The 18,361-nt window shown below is 42.4% G+C and overlaps 2 protein-coding genes across 3 annotated transcripts in view; one reads left to right on the top strand and one right to left on the bottom strand.

Annotated features, from left to right (window-relative positions):
* LOC119188296 (3'-5' RNA helicase YTHDC2) overlaps positions 1-13,767 on the bottom strand; it is a 94,936-nt gene extending 81,169 nt beyond the window's left edge. For both annotated transcript variants that reach the window (XM_037436267.2, XM_075865068.1), the window contains exons 1-10: positions 13,566-13,767; positions 13,387-13,477; positions 12,551-12,744; positions 11,011-11,204; positions 7,838-8,004; positions 6,416-6,518; positions 2,591-2,747; positions 1,172-1,226; positions 531-687; positions 80-236 (exon numbers count right to left, since the gene is read on the bottom strand). In XM_037436267.2, coding sequence (XP_037292164.2) covers positions 80-236; positions 531-687; positions 1,172-1,226; positions 2,591-2,747; positions 6,416-6,518; positions 7,838-8,004; positions 11,011-11,204; positions 12,551-12,744; positions 13,387-13,477; positions 13,566-13,665 — 1,375 coding nt within the window. In that variant the 5' untranslated portion in view covers positions 13,666-13,767. The remainder of the gene's footprint in view (positions 1-79; positions 237-530; positions 688-1,171; positions 1,227-2,590; positions 2,748-6,415; positions 6,519-7,837; positions 8,005-11,010; positions 11,205-12,550; positions 12,745-13,386; positions 13,478-13,565) is intronic.
* A 306-nt stretch (positions 13,768-14,073) lies between these two features.
* Positions 14,074-16,515, top strand: LOC119188298 (m-AAA protease-interacting protein 1, mitochondrial). The gene is made up of 5 exons (XM_037436270.2): positions 14,074-14,493; positions 14,632-14,703; positions 14,847-14,970; positions 15,345-15,468; positions 16,307-16,515. The coding sequence occupies exons 1-5, from the start codon at positions 14,110-14,112 to the stop codon at positions 16,389-16,391; spliced, it is 789 nt and encodes a 262-aa protein (XP_037292167.2). The 5' UTR covers positions 14,074-14,109; the 3' UTR covers positions 16,392-16,515.
* Positions 16,516-18,361: the final 1,846 nt, after the last annotated feature.

Raw genomic sequence — 18,361 nt, 5'->3', positions numbered from 1 at the left:
GCAAAACAATCGTGAAAGTCCTGTACATGTATGACCAACGTACGAAGTCACATAATATAACACAGCTGCATTGTACTACCCGGGATGTTGTCTGAGAGGATGTGGTAGAGCAGCTGGGAAAAAGCCTCGTCTGTTCCAGTCATCCAAGCATTCTGAAGAGCACGGTCCATCACTGCAGCAAGGCGTGTATCAACACCAAGTGTATCCTCGTTGTCACCATCGTCCTTTCCATCCACCTTGCATGCAAGAGAAAATTGGAAATAAGTAATAATATTATTCTGCTTTCAATTTCCTGAATGAAGAGCCCCACACAGAGTTGATGAGAGCACTTGACCCTTACAAAATTCAAAAGTGAGGCACAAACCTCCACGTGCATTATTTCTGGCACTTTATCAACCACTGAATGCTGTGTTCTGTATTTTAATAGATGACCAATCTTTAATGAATCAAAAGAATTTTTTTGATGCACCACTGTTTGGGAAACAGCGGCCTGTTCTATGCACTCGACTATTTAGGTACCCAACGCATACCTGGTCCTTCTCAGGTGACAGTCTGTTTGCTGAAGGGGCGGTACTACTTGTGGTTATGCCCTGACTATCACACCACTTAGCAAGTTGTGCCTTCTGCTGCTCCGCTCGGGGTTTGCTTTTCTTCAGCTTCAGCATGTCTTGGCTGGTGTATCCCGTCCTGCATTTAATTTCAAAGTATCAAAACACAGCTCTCGGGACAAGAGGTCCAGAAACAGAATGCATAAGAGCAAAAGCTCACTGTACAAAGTGATTAAGGTATCTTTTCTCAACATCTCTCATGAAATCATAATGCGATAAGGAACACAGGTGCTAAAGACCTAGCTTTGTGTATTGGCGTCAGCAAGTGTTTTCAAAACGTGTGGTCTCCAAGCCACATGCAACCTGCATAACTGATGCACACAGCTAAAAGTGTTGCCCACTGTTCACCCCCTTTTTTTTTCTTAAAGTTGCCCAAAGGAATCAGCAAAATGCCCATTATTGAAACAGACATATGCACACTACGCAAAAAACTATGCATCCCCAGTAGTTTGTGCCCCCGATGCCAGAAAAAGGAGAAGGATTTGAGCCTGGAAGACGACAGGGGCCAATTTGCATCACAAGCTTCAGCAGAAAGTATTATATACATGAAGAATTGCACTTACAGTCGCAAGACATCCTCCAAAAAGTAGGCCTTCACTTCATACGATCGTGATGGCACTGGAGAAGAAGGAAAAAAAAAGAAACATAGTCAGTAGTCAAAGAAAAAAGGATGAAGAAGTTACAGCAAAAGCTCATTAATTTGAACCCAGTTAATCCAAACTTGCAGTTAATTCGAACTGATGCCCTGGTCCCAGCACAACCCCGTATATTTCTATGATGGAAAACTCACAATAATTCGAACACATCAGTATCCAATCGTTAATTCGAACTAGGAGCCCCTCATTTTCATCGCTCCTCGCACATGTCTGCCCTCGGTGATTACAATGTGCTGCAATAACAAGCCAAACTAACATCACTAGAGTTGAAAAAGAATGAAATAGCAGCATTTCTCAGAAGATGACAATTCAGAAATTGCGCTGGAGCTCTTAGGCAAGCTGCAAATGATGCTCATGGAGTCGCGTCAGAAGAAAATGCAAATAAGTACTGATTACTTTTAAATTTGATTACGCCTACTCTGCCATGTAACATAAGCATGTTTTGGAGCATAAATAGCATCATATATTTCACATTAATGCCAAGTTCTTAAAGTAATGCATGTCAGTGCTTGTGTTTGGCGTATTGACTGATCAATTATTTCAGCTAGCTGTTAGATCTCCATTTAACTAACAAAATCGCTTGCCACAAAAGTGTGGTAACTCCTAGTTTGCAATAATGAGTCTAGAGGTGGCTTCTTTGAGTTCTGCCCGGATAATGGGGTGTGATATCCATTCTTTTTAGTGCACGCACGCTAATTCAAACTCCGCTTAGTTAAAAAAATCTTGCAGTAACCTTCAAGTTTGAATTAACAAGTTTTTATACTGCACATGCTCTGCGGGAACAGCACTTCATGAACTGAAACGAGAGAATTTATGTCCAAATAAATGCAATTTCTTTTATTTTCACTGTCTTCAGTTCGTGTCATACCGGCCTAATTTTGACTCTGACACTTTAAAGCTAACATTACCTATAGTGCCGAGATTCATCACAACATGACACAGTTATCCCGACAAATCGCTCATGCCAGCTATTAAAGTAATAATAAAAATTATGTTGACTTCAATGCATAAAGACTGTACAACTAAAAAATTGGAGCATCAACCTATCGTATGTTTTCGCACCTGTCAACGACCAAACAACACACACAAAAAAACTATTTTTCGCTTTTACATTTATGCAAAAGAGTACACCCATATAATGCAAATTTGCAAAATGACAATGAAAGAAACTTTGAAGTATGCATAATAGCAAGATGACAGTTACCGAGTCCACCTGAACGCCATGCCAAGGTCAATTAAATTTTACAAAATATATTATTTCAGGTGCTAATCAGATTGAAAGAATTGGCACATATTGATGCTATCAAGAATTAAAGAGAAACCTACCTTCCACAACAGGACAGTTACCAAAATATTTGATGAACAGCTCTACATCCATAGTAGCTGACATCAGAATAACTTTCAGATTTCGGAACTTTGGAAGCAAGTCCCGCAGAACAGTGAGCAAAAAGTCAGTGAACCGATCACGCTCGTGAACCTCATCCTGGGAAAAAGAAAAGACAGATAAAACGTCAGAACGTTGGTATGATGCTTATGCTCGTAAATTTAACCTTTCAAGAATGAAAGGAACTCTAGCACATCAAGCAAATGTTCTTGTGCTCCTGTAAGGATACTCTAGAAATAAAAAAATATTGTAAAGTAAAATGTGATGTATAAGGTGTCCAAACTCTAATTAGAGTATTAGGCATTGCGACGACTGAAAATAGCGCTAAGAAACGGGGACACAAGAAGAGGACACACGGCACAGGCGCTAACTTCCAACATAATGTTTATTACCACCGCACGCTCGCCTATATCACCAAAAAAAAATATATCACATGACATGAATGATGCGCACATAAAATTAAAGTCTTAGAAAATACAATTCTTTATCACTAAGCGTCAGAGAGGGAGTGCTGATGCACTTAGACCCCAGTGAAGCGATAGCCTCAGCCTCAATAATCTCTCTAGTAAGCTTATAAAACATTCTCTTGATAACTGTGCATGCATTGAATATCGGCGCGCAGCCGCAGGATTTACAATGTATGGCCAACCAACTCCCCTGGCCGTTTTTCACATTATTACAATGTTCTCTTAATCGATCATTAAGGCAACAGCCCGTCTGTCCAATATACTCTTTACCACAAGAAAGCGGGATACGATAAACAACGCATATGATGCAGGGAACATAAACAGTTCGATGCTTCTTACTACACTCTTTGGGTTTTCTGTCACGGTCATGAAGGCCACAAAGGCTGACCAACTTCTTGGGAGCCGAAAAGACAACCCTAACTTCAGAGCGCTTAGCTAATTTCTTTAGGTTGTGCGATATCTTGTGAAAATATGGTATGACGACTAGGTGCTTCGGTTTCTCGGCATCACGACTCGCTGTACATCCTGGGTTGCGAAGCGTACGAAGCAAGCCTTCTGCAACTGAAGTTTGGACATGCATAGGATAACCTGCTTTCAACAACCGGTCTGACTGATTATGAAAACTATTGGCGATTTCGTGCTCACAAGATCTGCTTAAAGCATGACGAAAACAATGACTGATGATGCCTCTTTTCACTAGTTTAGAGTGAGCTGATTGGTACGGAAGGACCGGTTTGTTCGTACGTGGTTGGTACGCCCAACATATGCGGTTAGGATGAAAGGTGAAGAGGATGAAAGGGAATCGGTAAAATTCCTCGATGTCCTCTTCACCTTTCATCCTAACCGCATATGTTGGGCGTACCAACCACGTACGAACAAACCGGTCCTTCCGTACCAATCAGCTCACTCTAAACTAGTGAAAAGAGGCATCATCAGTCATTGTTTTCGTCATGCTTTAAGCAAATCTTGTGAGCACGAAATCGCCAATAGTTTTCATAATCAGTCAGACCGGTTGTTGAAAGCAGGTTATCCTATGCATGTCCAAACTTCAGTTGCAGAAGGCTTGCTTCGTACGCTTCGCAACCCAGGATGTACAGCGAGTCGTGATGCCGAGAAACCGAAGCACCTAGTCGTCATACCATATTTTCACAAGATATCGCACAACCTAAAGAAATTAGCTAAGCGCTCTGAAGTTAGGGTTGTCTTTTCGGCTCCCAAGAAGTTGGTCAGCCTTTGTGGCCTTCATGACCGTGACAGAAAACCCAAAGAGTGTAGTAAGAAGCATCGAACTGTTTATGTTCCCTGCATCATATGCGTTGTTTATCGTATCCCGCTTTCTTGTGGTAAAGAGTATATTGGACAGACGGGCCGTTGCCTTAATGATCGATTAAGAGAACATTGTAATAATGTGAAAAACGGCCAGGGGAGTTGGTTGGCCATACATTGTAACTCCTGCGGCTGCGCGCCGATATTCAATGCATGCACAGTTATCAAGAGAATGTTTTATAAGCTTACTAGAGGGATTATTGAGGCTGAGGCTATCGCTTCACTGGGGTATAAGTGCGTCAGCACTCCCTCTCTGACGCTTAGTGATAAAGAATTGTATTTTCTAAGACTTTAATTTTATGTGCGCATCATTCATGTCATGTGATATATTTTTTTTTGGTGATATAGGCGAGCGTGCGGTGGTAATAAACATTATGTTGGAAGTTAGCGCCTGTGCCGAGTGTCCTCTTCTTGTGTCCCCGTTTCTTAGCGCTATTTTCAGTCGTCGCAATGCACCAACAAGCCCAAATTTCGACAGTGTTGAGTATTAGGCATGCCTTGCTGGAAGTCTCTAGATTAATTATGACAAACTGGAGTTCTTAATTATTCACACAAGCGTCTTTTATGTCATACACATCATAGCTCCAATAGACAAGCATGAACCTAGCCTTGCTCAACCTTTGAGGAGTTCAGAGCAACATCACTGGAAGAGTAATAAGACAGTTGTCTGAAAAGAACTAATCCACGTGGCTGTCATATTGCCTACAGTAAAACACTGTCAATATATAGTATTCACTTTAAACATACTAATAGCTGAAACCTAGTTTCAACAAATCTCTGGCCGAGTGCCCATAGAGCTTAAATGTATAAGGTAGAAGGGTGGGTGAGTTTGAAACGATGCATACATGAAAAATAAGTGTATACTGTGTGCTTGTCGTTTTATGTCCTTGTCATGTTCATGCTGACTTTCCAAGCAAGCCTAAACAAACTCGCTGATCGATCATCATGTGGTTCGTTCGTTCCATGTCTACCATTCATACATACCATGATCACTTTTTGTCACACAAAGAAACTCGTTCCCTCAACTTGTATTCTTCTTTAGCAGGGCCCAGCCGACCGTGACCACATTTCCGTGCGCAGTGGTTGCAAAAGTGTCAGTTTTGCTTTCAATTCATGTGCCCTCGTCGCACAGGTGCAGTCAGAACAACGGCGTCGCTATCTAAGATATCATCCACAGTAGTTTTCTCATCAGCGGTTTCAGCACGCAGCATCTCTTAGGCTCGGCGAGTGTCGTATATACATGTACTTTTGAAGTTTCGTTGTTGCCATTCATGATTGCGGCATCGATGACTGCAGCTTCTTCTAGGGCAGTTGGGGAAAGCGATAGCCACAGCTTTAACTGTGTGTGCACTGGCCGCACACACACTTCTGAACCTTCTGGAGCACACTTCTGTTGGCTGTCACTCGGTGGTTTCGGCACCCCAATTCATATTACCTATTGCCATGCTGAAAAGTATTCAGATCATCCGAATTTTTACTCTAGACACAACTGAAAGTAGCCGAGGAACTTTATGAATTCGTATCAGGCTGAAATGTGTATCAGCCGGATTTGTATTACCAAGATTCTACTATAAAAAAATCTATAATACTATAAAATCATCGCAAGCTTCCATCTTCCCCTTCCTACCGTTTTCAAGATTCTACTGTAGTTTTAAACTTTCAGTGTTCAAAGTTGCATGCAGTTGAACCCCTTCATAAGAGACACTGATGTGAGAGACTGTTGGGTATAAGTGACACCAGTGGGCCTACAATGAAATAGGTGTTGGTTAGAAAACGTGTACGCGGTGCCCTTCTCATAGAAATCGCCTCGTACAAAAGACAAAAATTCTTCCCCAATGCATGTCTCTTATATAGGGGTTCCACTGTAGTAGGAAATACACTCGCAAAGAGCAAAATACGGGAAGGACAGATACTACATAAGATTCCCAACCACACTAGTGCTAAAGTAATTGATTGTGAAGCTCTGACACTCACCACAATAACGTGGCTGATTGTTGCCATTGCAGAGTCGTTGCCCATGAGGGTGCGCAGGAGGATACCATTCGTGCACACAGTCAGTAATGTCTTGGGCGAAACCCTGCAACACAAGGCCAAATTTTACTATGACAGTTCCACAGGCTGCTGCAAGTAATGCAACACAATGACTTTAGAAAATAGATAGCCTGTACAAGTGAAGTGCTGCTCGAGTTCATAGATGAGTAACGCAATAAATAAAGTAATTGTGGAGTTTAAGATCCTGAAAACGCACACTGTATCATGTGCGCTGGCTAAGGGTACTAGGCTAATTTTTGACCCTGCAGGGTTTCTAATGTGCACATGAATCTAAGTACATTAGTGTTGATGTGTTTCACTACTATCGAGCCATGACTGCTATGGTTTCAACACGACCTGTGCTCAGCAGCAAAACATCGTAGCGACTGAGATAAGCTTGCCCAAAAGACTAATGGCAAATATTTTTTCTTTAGATAAGCTGAGCAGAAGACTCCTCAACAGAACACAAATTTATTCGTAACAGATAAGTAGTCCAACCAACCATCAAATGCTTGGGAAGCACCATGAAAGTGTTCTGTGTTATAAGCTTGTAATATCAGCTGCCCTAATGACAGTGTCACAAGTTGTTTAGCAGTTAGCTCTACTTTGTACAAATAAACTTCAAGCACTGAACAGTGTTAAACACTACAAAAGCCATCATCATTATGAGATGAAGCCTGATAACATAGAAAAAATGCAAGATATAAAAAATGGGCATTAATCCCAGCTTACAATGATGTCAAAATCTGATGGCTCATTCATTAAGCTCAGTTCATACTTAAATGCTTTCAAGTGCTTAATAACGCTGTGTTGTTGAGCTTTGGGTAACAGGCTTAATGCTGTCTATGGTAGCCACATTTGAATGAGTGCAATTTATATGGTTGATTATGTGCTTAAGTTTTGGATGAATGGTAAAGAACTTCAGTGGGCCAAGATCAACCTGAAGCCTCCCATTATTACATGCTATGCAATCATGTTGTGGTTCTGGTACATAAAAATTCTGTGTTTCTTTTTTTTTTGATCTCAAATTGTTTCATTTCAATAACTCACTGACTCAAACATAAAAAAGAAAACATTAAAAATGCATTACAAAACATTGAAATACCGGAATCGGGTTTTCCAAGAGATACTTGAGGGTAAATGACAGAAAATTATTTTCACCTTGATTTTGTCTTCTTGCACCGACCACTTCCGATAAATACAGACCACGAACTTCACAAGGAGCATTTTGTGAGTCTGAACTGGTTCAATGCTTCCGTTTGGGCCAATTCAAAGTGACTTCTACATCACATGGCATTGCCCAAAACTTCACCGTACAACTGCCATCATTCTTAAGATAATATGCTGACACTATATTTGCCCAACCTGTTCTCCAGACGTATTTGGTAGCCCACAGTGTAGCCCAGTTTTTCATTTCGTTCGGTAGCAATGCGCTCAGCCACAGCTACAGCGGCCAGTCGTCGGGGCTCAGTGCACACAATGCGGCATGGATTACCAAGGCTGCAGTATTCTTCCAACAGGTACTGCGGCACCTGCATGCAGTGCATTTAAACAGATGTCAATTACAAAGAAATAAGAACGGGCAGGATTTGGGATTCATTTTAACAGAGCAAGTGTGAGTTCTTTCGCGGCACAGACATCCAAAGCGGCTGGCTGAAGTGAGCGACATATGCTAGACAGCATTAGGGGGGGGGGGTCTACTGCCAAGCATCTGATTTATACAGTGGAACCCCGATAACACAACTTTTAGGGGACCACACAAAACCGTCCTATAACCCTGGCATCCTTAATAGAAAAACCAAGATTATAGACCACGACACTCAGCCTTGCGCGAAAAATGGGTACAGAAAAAGGGTAAAAACGGGCATGACCTCCTGCCACTGCAATGAGAGTAGATTAAATTATTGTTGCCAGTGGTAGCTAACGGCAGCAATAATTAGTTGAAGGAGGTCCAAGTGAATCTTTATTCTCAGCTTTAAAGCGTCTTTCTACCGATAAATAGAGTTGGAAAATGGCCTGCGCGTGAAATCGAAACCAAGATCGTGTTGCTGTGAGCCTCCCATCAGAAGAGTCAGGCAAAGTGCCATTGCTATCGCATAATGGCGATGGACAACGAGTTCATGTACGAAGCGTCCATGCACGACTGAGCTGTGCGCATTGTAATTTGTTGCCTCGTGAAGCGCAACTAATAGTGTCCTGCTGTTGTTATGAACGCTGACGTCAAGTGAAAGTAATTTTGCAAGGCAAAAGCTGCTGCGTCGTACCCTTATGCGTGCGCAAAACAGTGACTGCGAGTGTGACAGAGGGAGGAGATCAGCCATATGTTAACCAGGAAATGTTTCCACGGACCAGAAATGTGAAAATATCAGCATTTTGGTCAGCTGCACCTACTCTATGTGGATAGAGCTCGACTAGGTAACGACCCAGGATACATATGCACGCGATTGAGGCATATGTAGAGCTGCACGAACTTCCGAGAGAATAAATTTTCCATTCGATGAAGATGACTCTACTTTTTCTTGGGGTACACAAGTTCATATTTTGCACTCGTGAATATTTGGTCAACACGTGATTGGAGTAAAGGTGGTTTTTTTCTTTTCGACGGAATCTGAAAGTCATCGTAAGATGCGGGGTCGGTGTAAAACTGCATTGTATAACCACGGTTTTTAATACATTGTTTCTATGGGGCTTTTGCCAGTACCAAACTGATTAGTCGTAAATGCAGGTCGTCGCGAAACCGGGGGACGTATAATCAGCGTTCCGTTGTAAATAATTTAATACAGGTCATGTGCAACAACACAAACACACTCAACTGGCTTTTCTTTTTGCCTTGCTTTCCTGAGTATGTTCAATGAGTATGTGCTACAGATAAAGTTTTAGTTGCAGCAGAACTTACAAAATTCATCGCTTTATAAACTTCACCAAACATATTAAACCATCACAACAAATACGAAAAAGAAGTGTGAGGCTGCAGCCGCAATGCCAAAAGTGGTTGGTATTGTGGCTAACAAGTGAGAAAGGTCTGGGGTGCAGCCTCCTTGGCGACCACCAGCTGGTAATGCACTCCCTCACCACAGCAGAATTGGCCACCCTAGTGCAGTACTTAGCCACTACCTCTCACATGAGCAGACCAATTAAACCTCGGCCCTCGGACCCCAGTGGCTGCGAACTGTCCAAGGCGGCGGTCAGGCCGCCATTGAAATCTGAACTTGGCTACATTTAAGGCTAGAACTCTATCTAGTGAGGCTAGTCTAGCTGTGCTAGTCGATTAATTAGAGGGTGTCAAATGGGATGTAAAAGGGCTCAGCGAAGTTAGGAGGACACGTGACGCTTATACAGAGCTGAAGAACGGACACGTTCTATGCTACTGTGAATTTGTTGACAGAATGAAAGGTGGGGTTTCTTATACACAATGATAACATAGAGGAATACTAACATAGAAGAATACCATTTCTTATACACAATGATAACATAGAGGAATACCATAGCACCAGTGAGAGAGTGGTAAGTATAGTAATTAAGTTTAACAAAAGGTACAAGATGAAGGTGGTACAGGCCTACCAACCTAAATTGAGCCATGAAGATCATTTGGTTGAACGCTTCTACGAAGACGTACAGTCAGCAATAATAAAAACACAATATACTATACTGATGGGTGACTTTTAATGCCAAAGTAGGCAAGAAAGAGGCCGGAGACCATGCAGAGGGGGAATATAGTGTCGGGTCTAGAAATGCAAGGGGAGCGTTATTAGTAGAGTTCGCAGAATGTAGTAACTTATGGATTTTCAATACGTTTTACAGAAATCGGGCTAACCGCAAGTGGACGTGGCTAAGTCCTCATGAAGAATCTTGGTTTCTTCATGAACTTGGTTTCTTCACAAAACACAAAGAAACTTGGTTTCTTCACAAAACAGAAAAGTAAAGATAATCTAACTACTTGCGTGCACCAAAGGTTTCGGTGCGCGCAAGTAGTTATATTATCTTTACTTTTCTGTTTTGTTTTCTTATAGATTTTTCTTTGCCGTTTTTCTGTGCTTTTGTCTTTTTGTTTTTCTCTTACTCATTTTCTGCTCTTTGTGCCATATGGTTTTTGTCACATGGTTACTGTCTCCTCTATATATTTTCGTGCTCTGCGCAATAAACTCAGTTGGAAGTTAGCGCTCGTGTCTTTCGTGTCCTTCTTGTCTCTGTGTCGTCGTTTTGTTCTGGCGCTATAACTATCGTCTTGTAAGAAGCAGTCATTGATGATACTGATATGAAACCAGCGGCAAGGCTGTAACCCCCTCCTCCTTCAAGGCGACCACGCAAGAGGCCGGTAATCGCCTTGAAGGGTAATGGGGCTACAACCTTGCCTTTAGTTTCATGTCACTAATGACTACTTGTTTTGCTCGCCTCGAGATGACGCGAAAAGAAGCTCGGGTACGATTGCTTTCGCTCCCGCTTGAGCATACTGCCAGCAGCCGCAGGAGTGTGCAAGCCACGCGCTCTCGTGTTCCCTTTCATAAAAATTGACAGTGTATATGTGACAGCTGGATCACCTGAGTGGTCTTGCCACAGCCGGTTTCTCCTGTAATGATGGTCACTTGATTTTGGGCAATGGTGGTGAGCAACTTTTGGCGGCTCTGCCAGATGGGTAGACGCTGGCGCTGGGCATCCATTGCCCCTTCGCTGCGCGGTGGCACTTGGGGAATGCCACAGTTGAGCCGTGCTGTTGTGCGGTTCACGTCCCGCACTGCACCAAGGAAAGGAGAGAGGTCCGCAAAAGCATGGCCACAATGAGCACAGTTCTGCTATGCGTAAATGAAGATTCAAGCTTTATTTGAAGATACGCTTTGAGAATGTTTCCGGAAGTCATGTAATTGGTTAAAGCTTCTCATATGCTGTTAACTAAATAAAAAAACTGTTCAGAAGAAAATGTTTTAAGGCTGATTACCAGTATGTTCGCAACGTAAGGGACAAACCTCTAACAAAATCAGCAGCCGAAATCACCTGTAACGCTTTGCAACAGCCACTATTTTAGCTGAACTTGAACATGCCACTTCGTTGGACATGCAGCATGCTTGCCCCAATATATTCTGCAGAAATGATGCACAACTAGTCCACTTTGAAATCTTCAGATGTGTGCGTATGGCAGAGAAATTCATCTTCTTCTTCATTGCTTAGCTGCCCAGGCACAATGCAAAGGATGTCAATATCCTCAGGAACACTCAACTCAGTTTGTCAATCTGACTTGGCAAAACGTAAAGGAACTCGTTACCTACACTACAGACAACCTGAGCAAACTGCCGAAGGTGCAAGTAAGATGAGAAAAAAAAAAATGAAACTTTCAGACCACTTAATTGGTTCATGATGCTTACAAAAAGCGACTGTGCAACACGTGCAAATATGAGAAGTGAGAGCCGTCTGCTAGCTAGCGCTTTTTGATTACCTCCCTTTCATGAAGTTTGTCAATGCAAACCAGTTTTATATTGGCAACAGCAATAATTACGAAAAATTATTTCATGGGCTGGTAGCAAGGAGAGGTTGTTACATGACATGTTGCCATCAAATGATCATTTTGTACATGTTTATTTATTTGTTTATTTTACCCTCAGGGCACAGAAAGGCATAACAGAAGGGGTGGGTAATACAAAAATAAAAATGAAAAACATAAACATATAAATACAACAAACTAATGAAAATACATGGTCAAACAACACTAAGCTATTATAAGCTCAAGATGTAAGCGGTTAGTGCAGCCTTCAATTATGATGTGTCCCCGATGCAGGGGGGGCTGTTTTCTGGTACTTCCTCCAGCCCTACTTGCATGCACTGCCTTGTTGAGCACGTCTGTTAACGGTATTATTATTTTTAACTGAAGGCCTTCCACTCTAATTAAATAGGTCTGTTTTGTGCTGGACCACTACCCATACATTGATTCAATTTGCACTACACCTTTTCTAGGCCAAAAAAAAATTTAGCCAAGAACAGATTATTATGAGGAAAACAGCGGTGTGCTAGTTTGTCTCATACTATAAGTATCATCGCTAACACAGTAACAATGATTAGCCTCAACAATATGGGAGAAAACACACATACCTTCCTGACTGACAATGCGTTCTCGCTCTGTGGGAGGTAACAGCTCATGGCGCTCATGAGAGTTGAGCGGAAACTTTTGCAGCAGCAGCATGGCAAATCGGCACGAGAGGGATCCCATAGTGAACCCGGCATCAGCCTGCACTATGGTGGAACCGGCTTTCTTGTAGGCAGTAAGGAAGCGATTCGATCCTTTCCTGCATAAGAGAAGAAAGGTTGTGTTGTCCATAACCCAGGCCACTTGTTGCGTGAAGAGGTTATGAATTTTTCCATCCGAGAGAATGCTCTTGAGGGACCCTCAGTGCTAAGGAACGGCCACGTTAGTAGTTCAAGAAAGAGCACCACAATAATTTGGTCACAGTATGAGATGTTTGAAACCCAGCAGGAATTAAAGCAATCATTCATTCCGGTAGATGGAGATGAAGTCGGCTTTCGAAATGATTTGGCAAGACAAAATTTTGAAAAAGTTTTGCAATGTGAGTCGAACGAAGCGATATGATAGTTATGTGGCTAGAACGAATTGACACATTACAGTACCTTCTGGAATCCTCACTATAACTAGGCATTACGCATAATCATGCTGCATGTGCTACCAATGTGGCCATTACAACAACTATTGCTTACTTAGAACACTTCTGCTGCGATTGACAAAGTTTACATTGCCACTAAGCAGGAGGACGATAGAAGACGCATTCAGCACATCAGTCTTGGCTATTCAAATAAGGAATTTAACAAAAATCCGAGGGACGGCAGCGGAAAACACACAAATAATAGAAGTGAACATCGCAGAACAGTGCGCCTTTCTGGCATATCAGCGGAAGCACTCTATATCGCATTACCCTCGGCTTTTAGACTTGAGACCCAGGTTCTGGCAGTACTTGTGTATGAAACCTCGCTCTTCGGCCGTGAACGATGATGGAAACTCATATTCTGCAAAACAGAAAAGCCGTTATAATGTGCAGAACGCTTTAGAGTAACGGTAAAGCTCGTGTTTCGCAGTGACGAGTCGAGGACAAACCTGTCTGGCCATCGGTCTGATAGAATTTTTGAAGTGCCGTCGTGACGGCGATGCGAAACGCTTCACCGACGGCAGCATTTCTCTTGTTTGTTCGCGTCATCACAGTTTCCGAGCTGTCAGCAGCTGACTACTGCTCGAACGGCTGGAATCATATGAAAGACGCCGCGAATCATGGACGCCCTGCAGTGCAAACGTTGCCAGATAAAAAGATGGACTGCCTAAACCTGTGCAGACTAAAAAATGTTGTGATAATCAAGTGACTTGCTTAAGTGTTGTTTTTCAATAATTTAGCAATTTTGACCATCGAATAGCAAAATAAAGTGCACTGTAGCACGACAGATTTGCGTCTGAGTGAAGAGCACGCCGTGTTGCCAAGTTCACGCTGCAAAAATATTTTTTATTTTTTTATACTTGCTGATATCAATATTTGAGATTAGCATAGATAGAAGAGGAGTGTTTTTTTTTTGTCCATGGGCTCGCCCGTGGGCAACGCTTATCAGCTAAATACCGAAAAGTCGCGGTGACATCGACATTCACGATTACGATGGCGGCTCTTCGGCAAGCATCGTTCAACCTATATTTCCGCCGACAAAATTTTGTCAAATTTTACGCTGGCGCGACCGCCGCCTGTGTACGTTGTGCCGGCCTTTCCTACCATTGCCCCAGGACGGCCAATGTTTGTCCGCTTAGCTCGCCTGTGTGTGCGGACAATTCTCTCCAGCGATATTCAGCACCGGCGCTATGTGCTCAGTCTGTCCGCCGATGCTCATCACGAAGCGAAAACAACTTCAATTTAATGAAGAATCCGACCATAGTGTGGCCAAACGTAATACTTACGATCAAGAATTGGATACAAACTATATTCATCATCAAGCCCTACTTGGACGCGACTTTCAACCAACTCGAGTTTCTTGATGGTGCCAAACAGGTGATACCGCCTTCTTGTAGTACCTCGATTATAACGGCTTAGTGCAGGCACAAAGCATTGCTAAGCTTCGAGCAAACTGAAGGGACCGTTACTCCTTTGTGTCCCATCACAGGTGCCCAATGTCATTTGTGTTTGTAGGCAATGACGTACGTTTCGGTTCTGATGGCTAATGGCGACTTCAAATCCATGGAAGGCCTGGTCACCAACGATGCAAGTACACTGCGCACTCAAAGCTGATGAGTTCGAGCTTGCAACGTCTTACGCTCCGCATGCGCATATCGTAGCATTTGACTTGCATGTTTGCATCATCTGGCGTTTGGGAATTGTCGCTGAGAAATCCACCGTGTGTGCAGGTTGCCGCTGCTGCCCAGGCAAACTGCGGCTCCTTGAGTGTCGGACAACGACAGAGACTGGCCGTCAAGTTGTCCGATGTGTACTTTTGCTTCTTGTATCAAATTGGCGTCATCATGGACGACAGTAAGTGACCTTGCTGTGTCTGCTTGTTACACCGGCATTTTGTAGAAAGATAAAAAAAAAAAAAGTCGCAGCATATCCATGAAGTTAACGATGGCGAGGAGGCGTAGCGCCGAGGGATCATTAGACTTCGCACATTGCCCAAACACGTGACAACACGTGTGTACAGTATATGCGAAGTTGTTTATTAATCACATGTACGTACATATGGTGTTCAGATGTCCATATGGATATGCATATGGATATCTACATGCATATCTATAGCGTGTCACGCCAACAGACGGAAGACATTACTCCACCCTAAGGAGCTTCGCCCCTAAAAAAAAAAAGCAGCAACTGTTTTCCCATTACAAATAACACATGCTTTTGGTTTCCAGACAGCAAGCAAAGGTGTTTGGAAGCCACTGTTGTCTACCACTACATGCCTGGATTAGAAGAGGCGCGGCGAAATCCCGAAAATGTTAAGCATCTTGAAGATAAGGTCTATGTTGCCAACTACAGGTGCTCCACTTGTCCTTCTGCACTGTTGTTTGTTGCACGTATTTTTGACAGACACTGGCATAATCATTCATTTGCTCCTGGTTGGCAAGCAGCTGTGTGTAGCAAGTTTCAGTGTATTAATACTGGATGTGAATGCCATTTGCGAGGCTAGTGGAACATCCTTTAGAAAGGAACCTTAGCTGCTGCCTTCGATTTCAAATGTCAGTGCCAGACAGAACATAAGCATTAAACAAAAAAAAAAACTGCGAAATCCTTCATGTGAGCTTTCACATTCTAAAGATTTGTTCAAAATGATTTCAAGTGCATTGAAAAAAAAAAAAGAAAAAACTTGCACTGAGCTGTGCAAGCCTTGAAACGATTCTGAAGACATAATTGAATCGTGTGCCATGGATTGAAGGCCCAGATTACTGCTTCGACCTAGACAGTACTACAATTTCAATTGCAAAAGATATGACGTACCAGCCCCGCCACGGTGGTCTAGTGGCTAAGGTACTCGACTGCTAACCAACAGGTCGCGACATGCGAATTTCCAGCTGCATTTTCGATGGAAGCAAAAATGCTGTAGGCCCATGTGCTTAGATTTGGGTGCACTTTAAAAAAAACCCCAGGCATTTGAAATTTCCAGAGCCCTCCACTACGGCATGTCATAAATTATATGGTGGTTTTGCCATGTTAAACCCCACATATCAATCAATCGTACGCCAGACTATACTTGTAGGCCATAGGACAATCCTAAATTACCTGACCAATATCAAACCACTCTTATTGCTTTTGTTGAAGTAAATGCAGAACCCTTGATGCAATACCTTTGAGTTAAACAATGTGCACTTCTTTTCAGGTTCGTTAAAGATTGCACTAAAGGTGCGGAGAGCGACTGGACTATCAATCAGCTGAACCACTTCAAAATGGCAGCGGTGCCTTGAGCACTTGTGGAGTTCTGTGCCTGCAATACGGAATGTTTGCTACTGTGAGCTTATGTAGATTGATGCTGGCAACCATACAGCCAGTTGTATGTGCAACAGTCATTAAAATTTGTGCCTGCAAGAAGTTATTATTATTGCCAACTGCTTATTGTAAACACTTTTCTTGCTCCTAATTTAAATGTCACTGACTGTGGAACAATTCAGTATATTTGTGCCAAAATAAAAACCACTAACATATGGCGGGCCACAAACCTTTGCCATGAAGTTTTAAGTTCTTGGCTAAGCAGCAGTGCTTCAAGAAAATACACTTTTAGTACTGAGTACAGCTGCTGAACAAGAAAAGCAATACAGGCAATGCAATTCTCACTAAACATTTATTTAATAAGAAATTTCGAAACAAACAAAAAGAACCGTGACCATCTCGCCTGTCTTGGACAGCTTCTACTGCTGCAGGTTCATGCTCTATAAACAAAGCACTGGATTTGGCCATGTAGCACAGGCTCAGCAAGTTTTGAAACAATAAAAAAAAGGGCATGTGTTATTACAGCACTTCATTATCACTTGCACACGTTGCCTTCACTGTAGATTAAGCAGCATGGCTGATATGCTACTATTGAGGTCCACTTAAAAGAAAAAAAAATATTTGAAAAATGTGACAAAGAACCTTTCGGTCACTCTGCAAACATCATTCTATGTGCGCTCCATTATTTATTCAGTTATTTGAACTGTCTCCTTCAGATGTTTACGCTCTTGGAATGCCAACATTTGTGCTAGCTAGCTTTTACAGCTAAACCACATCAAATCTTGTTACAACAAACTACAGCTTCAGATCGTAGTCATTCTCTACAGCTAGAATGCAGAACGAACTCTTTCAAATCATTTGCTTTATTTAGCCTTAAGCAGCTGCCACCATTTAAGAAAAATAAAGCCTGAGTATGTCTCCGGATGGCATAAGTCAAATAAGGTTGATGGCAGGCACTGAGGAGTAAAATGGCACGGGCAAGTACAAGCAACAGGAAAACGTACAAACATGTAGAAAAATTGCACCTCACAGCATTGCACATGACCTGGAGGTGAATGCTTATGTTTTGCATTGCATTGTTTTCAAATGATGCACATTGTGCAGAGTAGTATGAAATGTAGAATATCACGTACAGTGTAGGGCCGCTCTGACAGTGTCATGGCAATATGACTAACAGGATCTCATCAGAGTCGTAAGGTGCGCAATATCCCTTCATCACCTCATTTCACCTTTCGAGGCATAAATGACAAAAGTGCACTCTGTCTTTACCAAAGCAATGCCTCACTTACCCTAATTGAAGGCCTGGTGACCTATATGAAATAACCTGCAAGATCGGACGTAAGCAGTCAACCTGAAACCAAGTGCTATGCTGCAAATGGCTACAATGGCGCATTCTGCTACTAATTCTAACAGCACACAAATACATCTTTCCCACCTGTACTACTTGTCGCCAACAGTGCAAATGCATGACGGGACAAAAAATATGGCAGTAGTAAAGGAACTGACCATCACAAAGAGGCAAAATTCACGCATAAAAATAAAGGGTTCCAAATGCTAAACTAAGAGCAAGGAACGGAAAATTCAAATTGAATTCAAACACCAGCTCAATTACACTAGTACAAGGCACCAGCACATGCTAATGGTCACTTGCTTCATGCCTCTTCGCTTGTAGAACTGTATACAATCCTTCGCGAAATTGCACGGACACACGACACGATTTTTGAATTTGTAAAAACATGCCTGGGTAAACCGATAAATTGTATGTACCTGATCCGATGATCCAGTGTAAAGACTGGGAAATTTAAAAATCATTGTACATATGTATACAGTAGCTGAAATGCATAAAAACATGCGGTCCCCTGTAGAACAAATAGTAAGTAAATTCCACGTTGGAGTAGAATACAGTGAACAAAGATGTCATTGGCATAGCATACTAAATACAGGAGAG

The sequence above is a fragment of the Rhipicephalus microplus genome, chromosome 1, assembly GCF_043290135.1.
Source record: "Rhipicephalus microplus isolate Deutch F79 chromosome 1, USDA_Rmic, whole genome shotgun sequence".
Taxonomy (NCBI): Eukaryota; Metazoa; Arthropoda; class Arachnida; order Ixodida; family Ixodidae; genus Rhipicephalus; species Rhipicephalus microplus.
The sequence above is the reverse complement of the archived record's forward strand: the minus strand, read 5'-3'. Positions and strand labels throughout refer to the sequence as shown.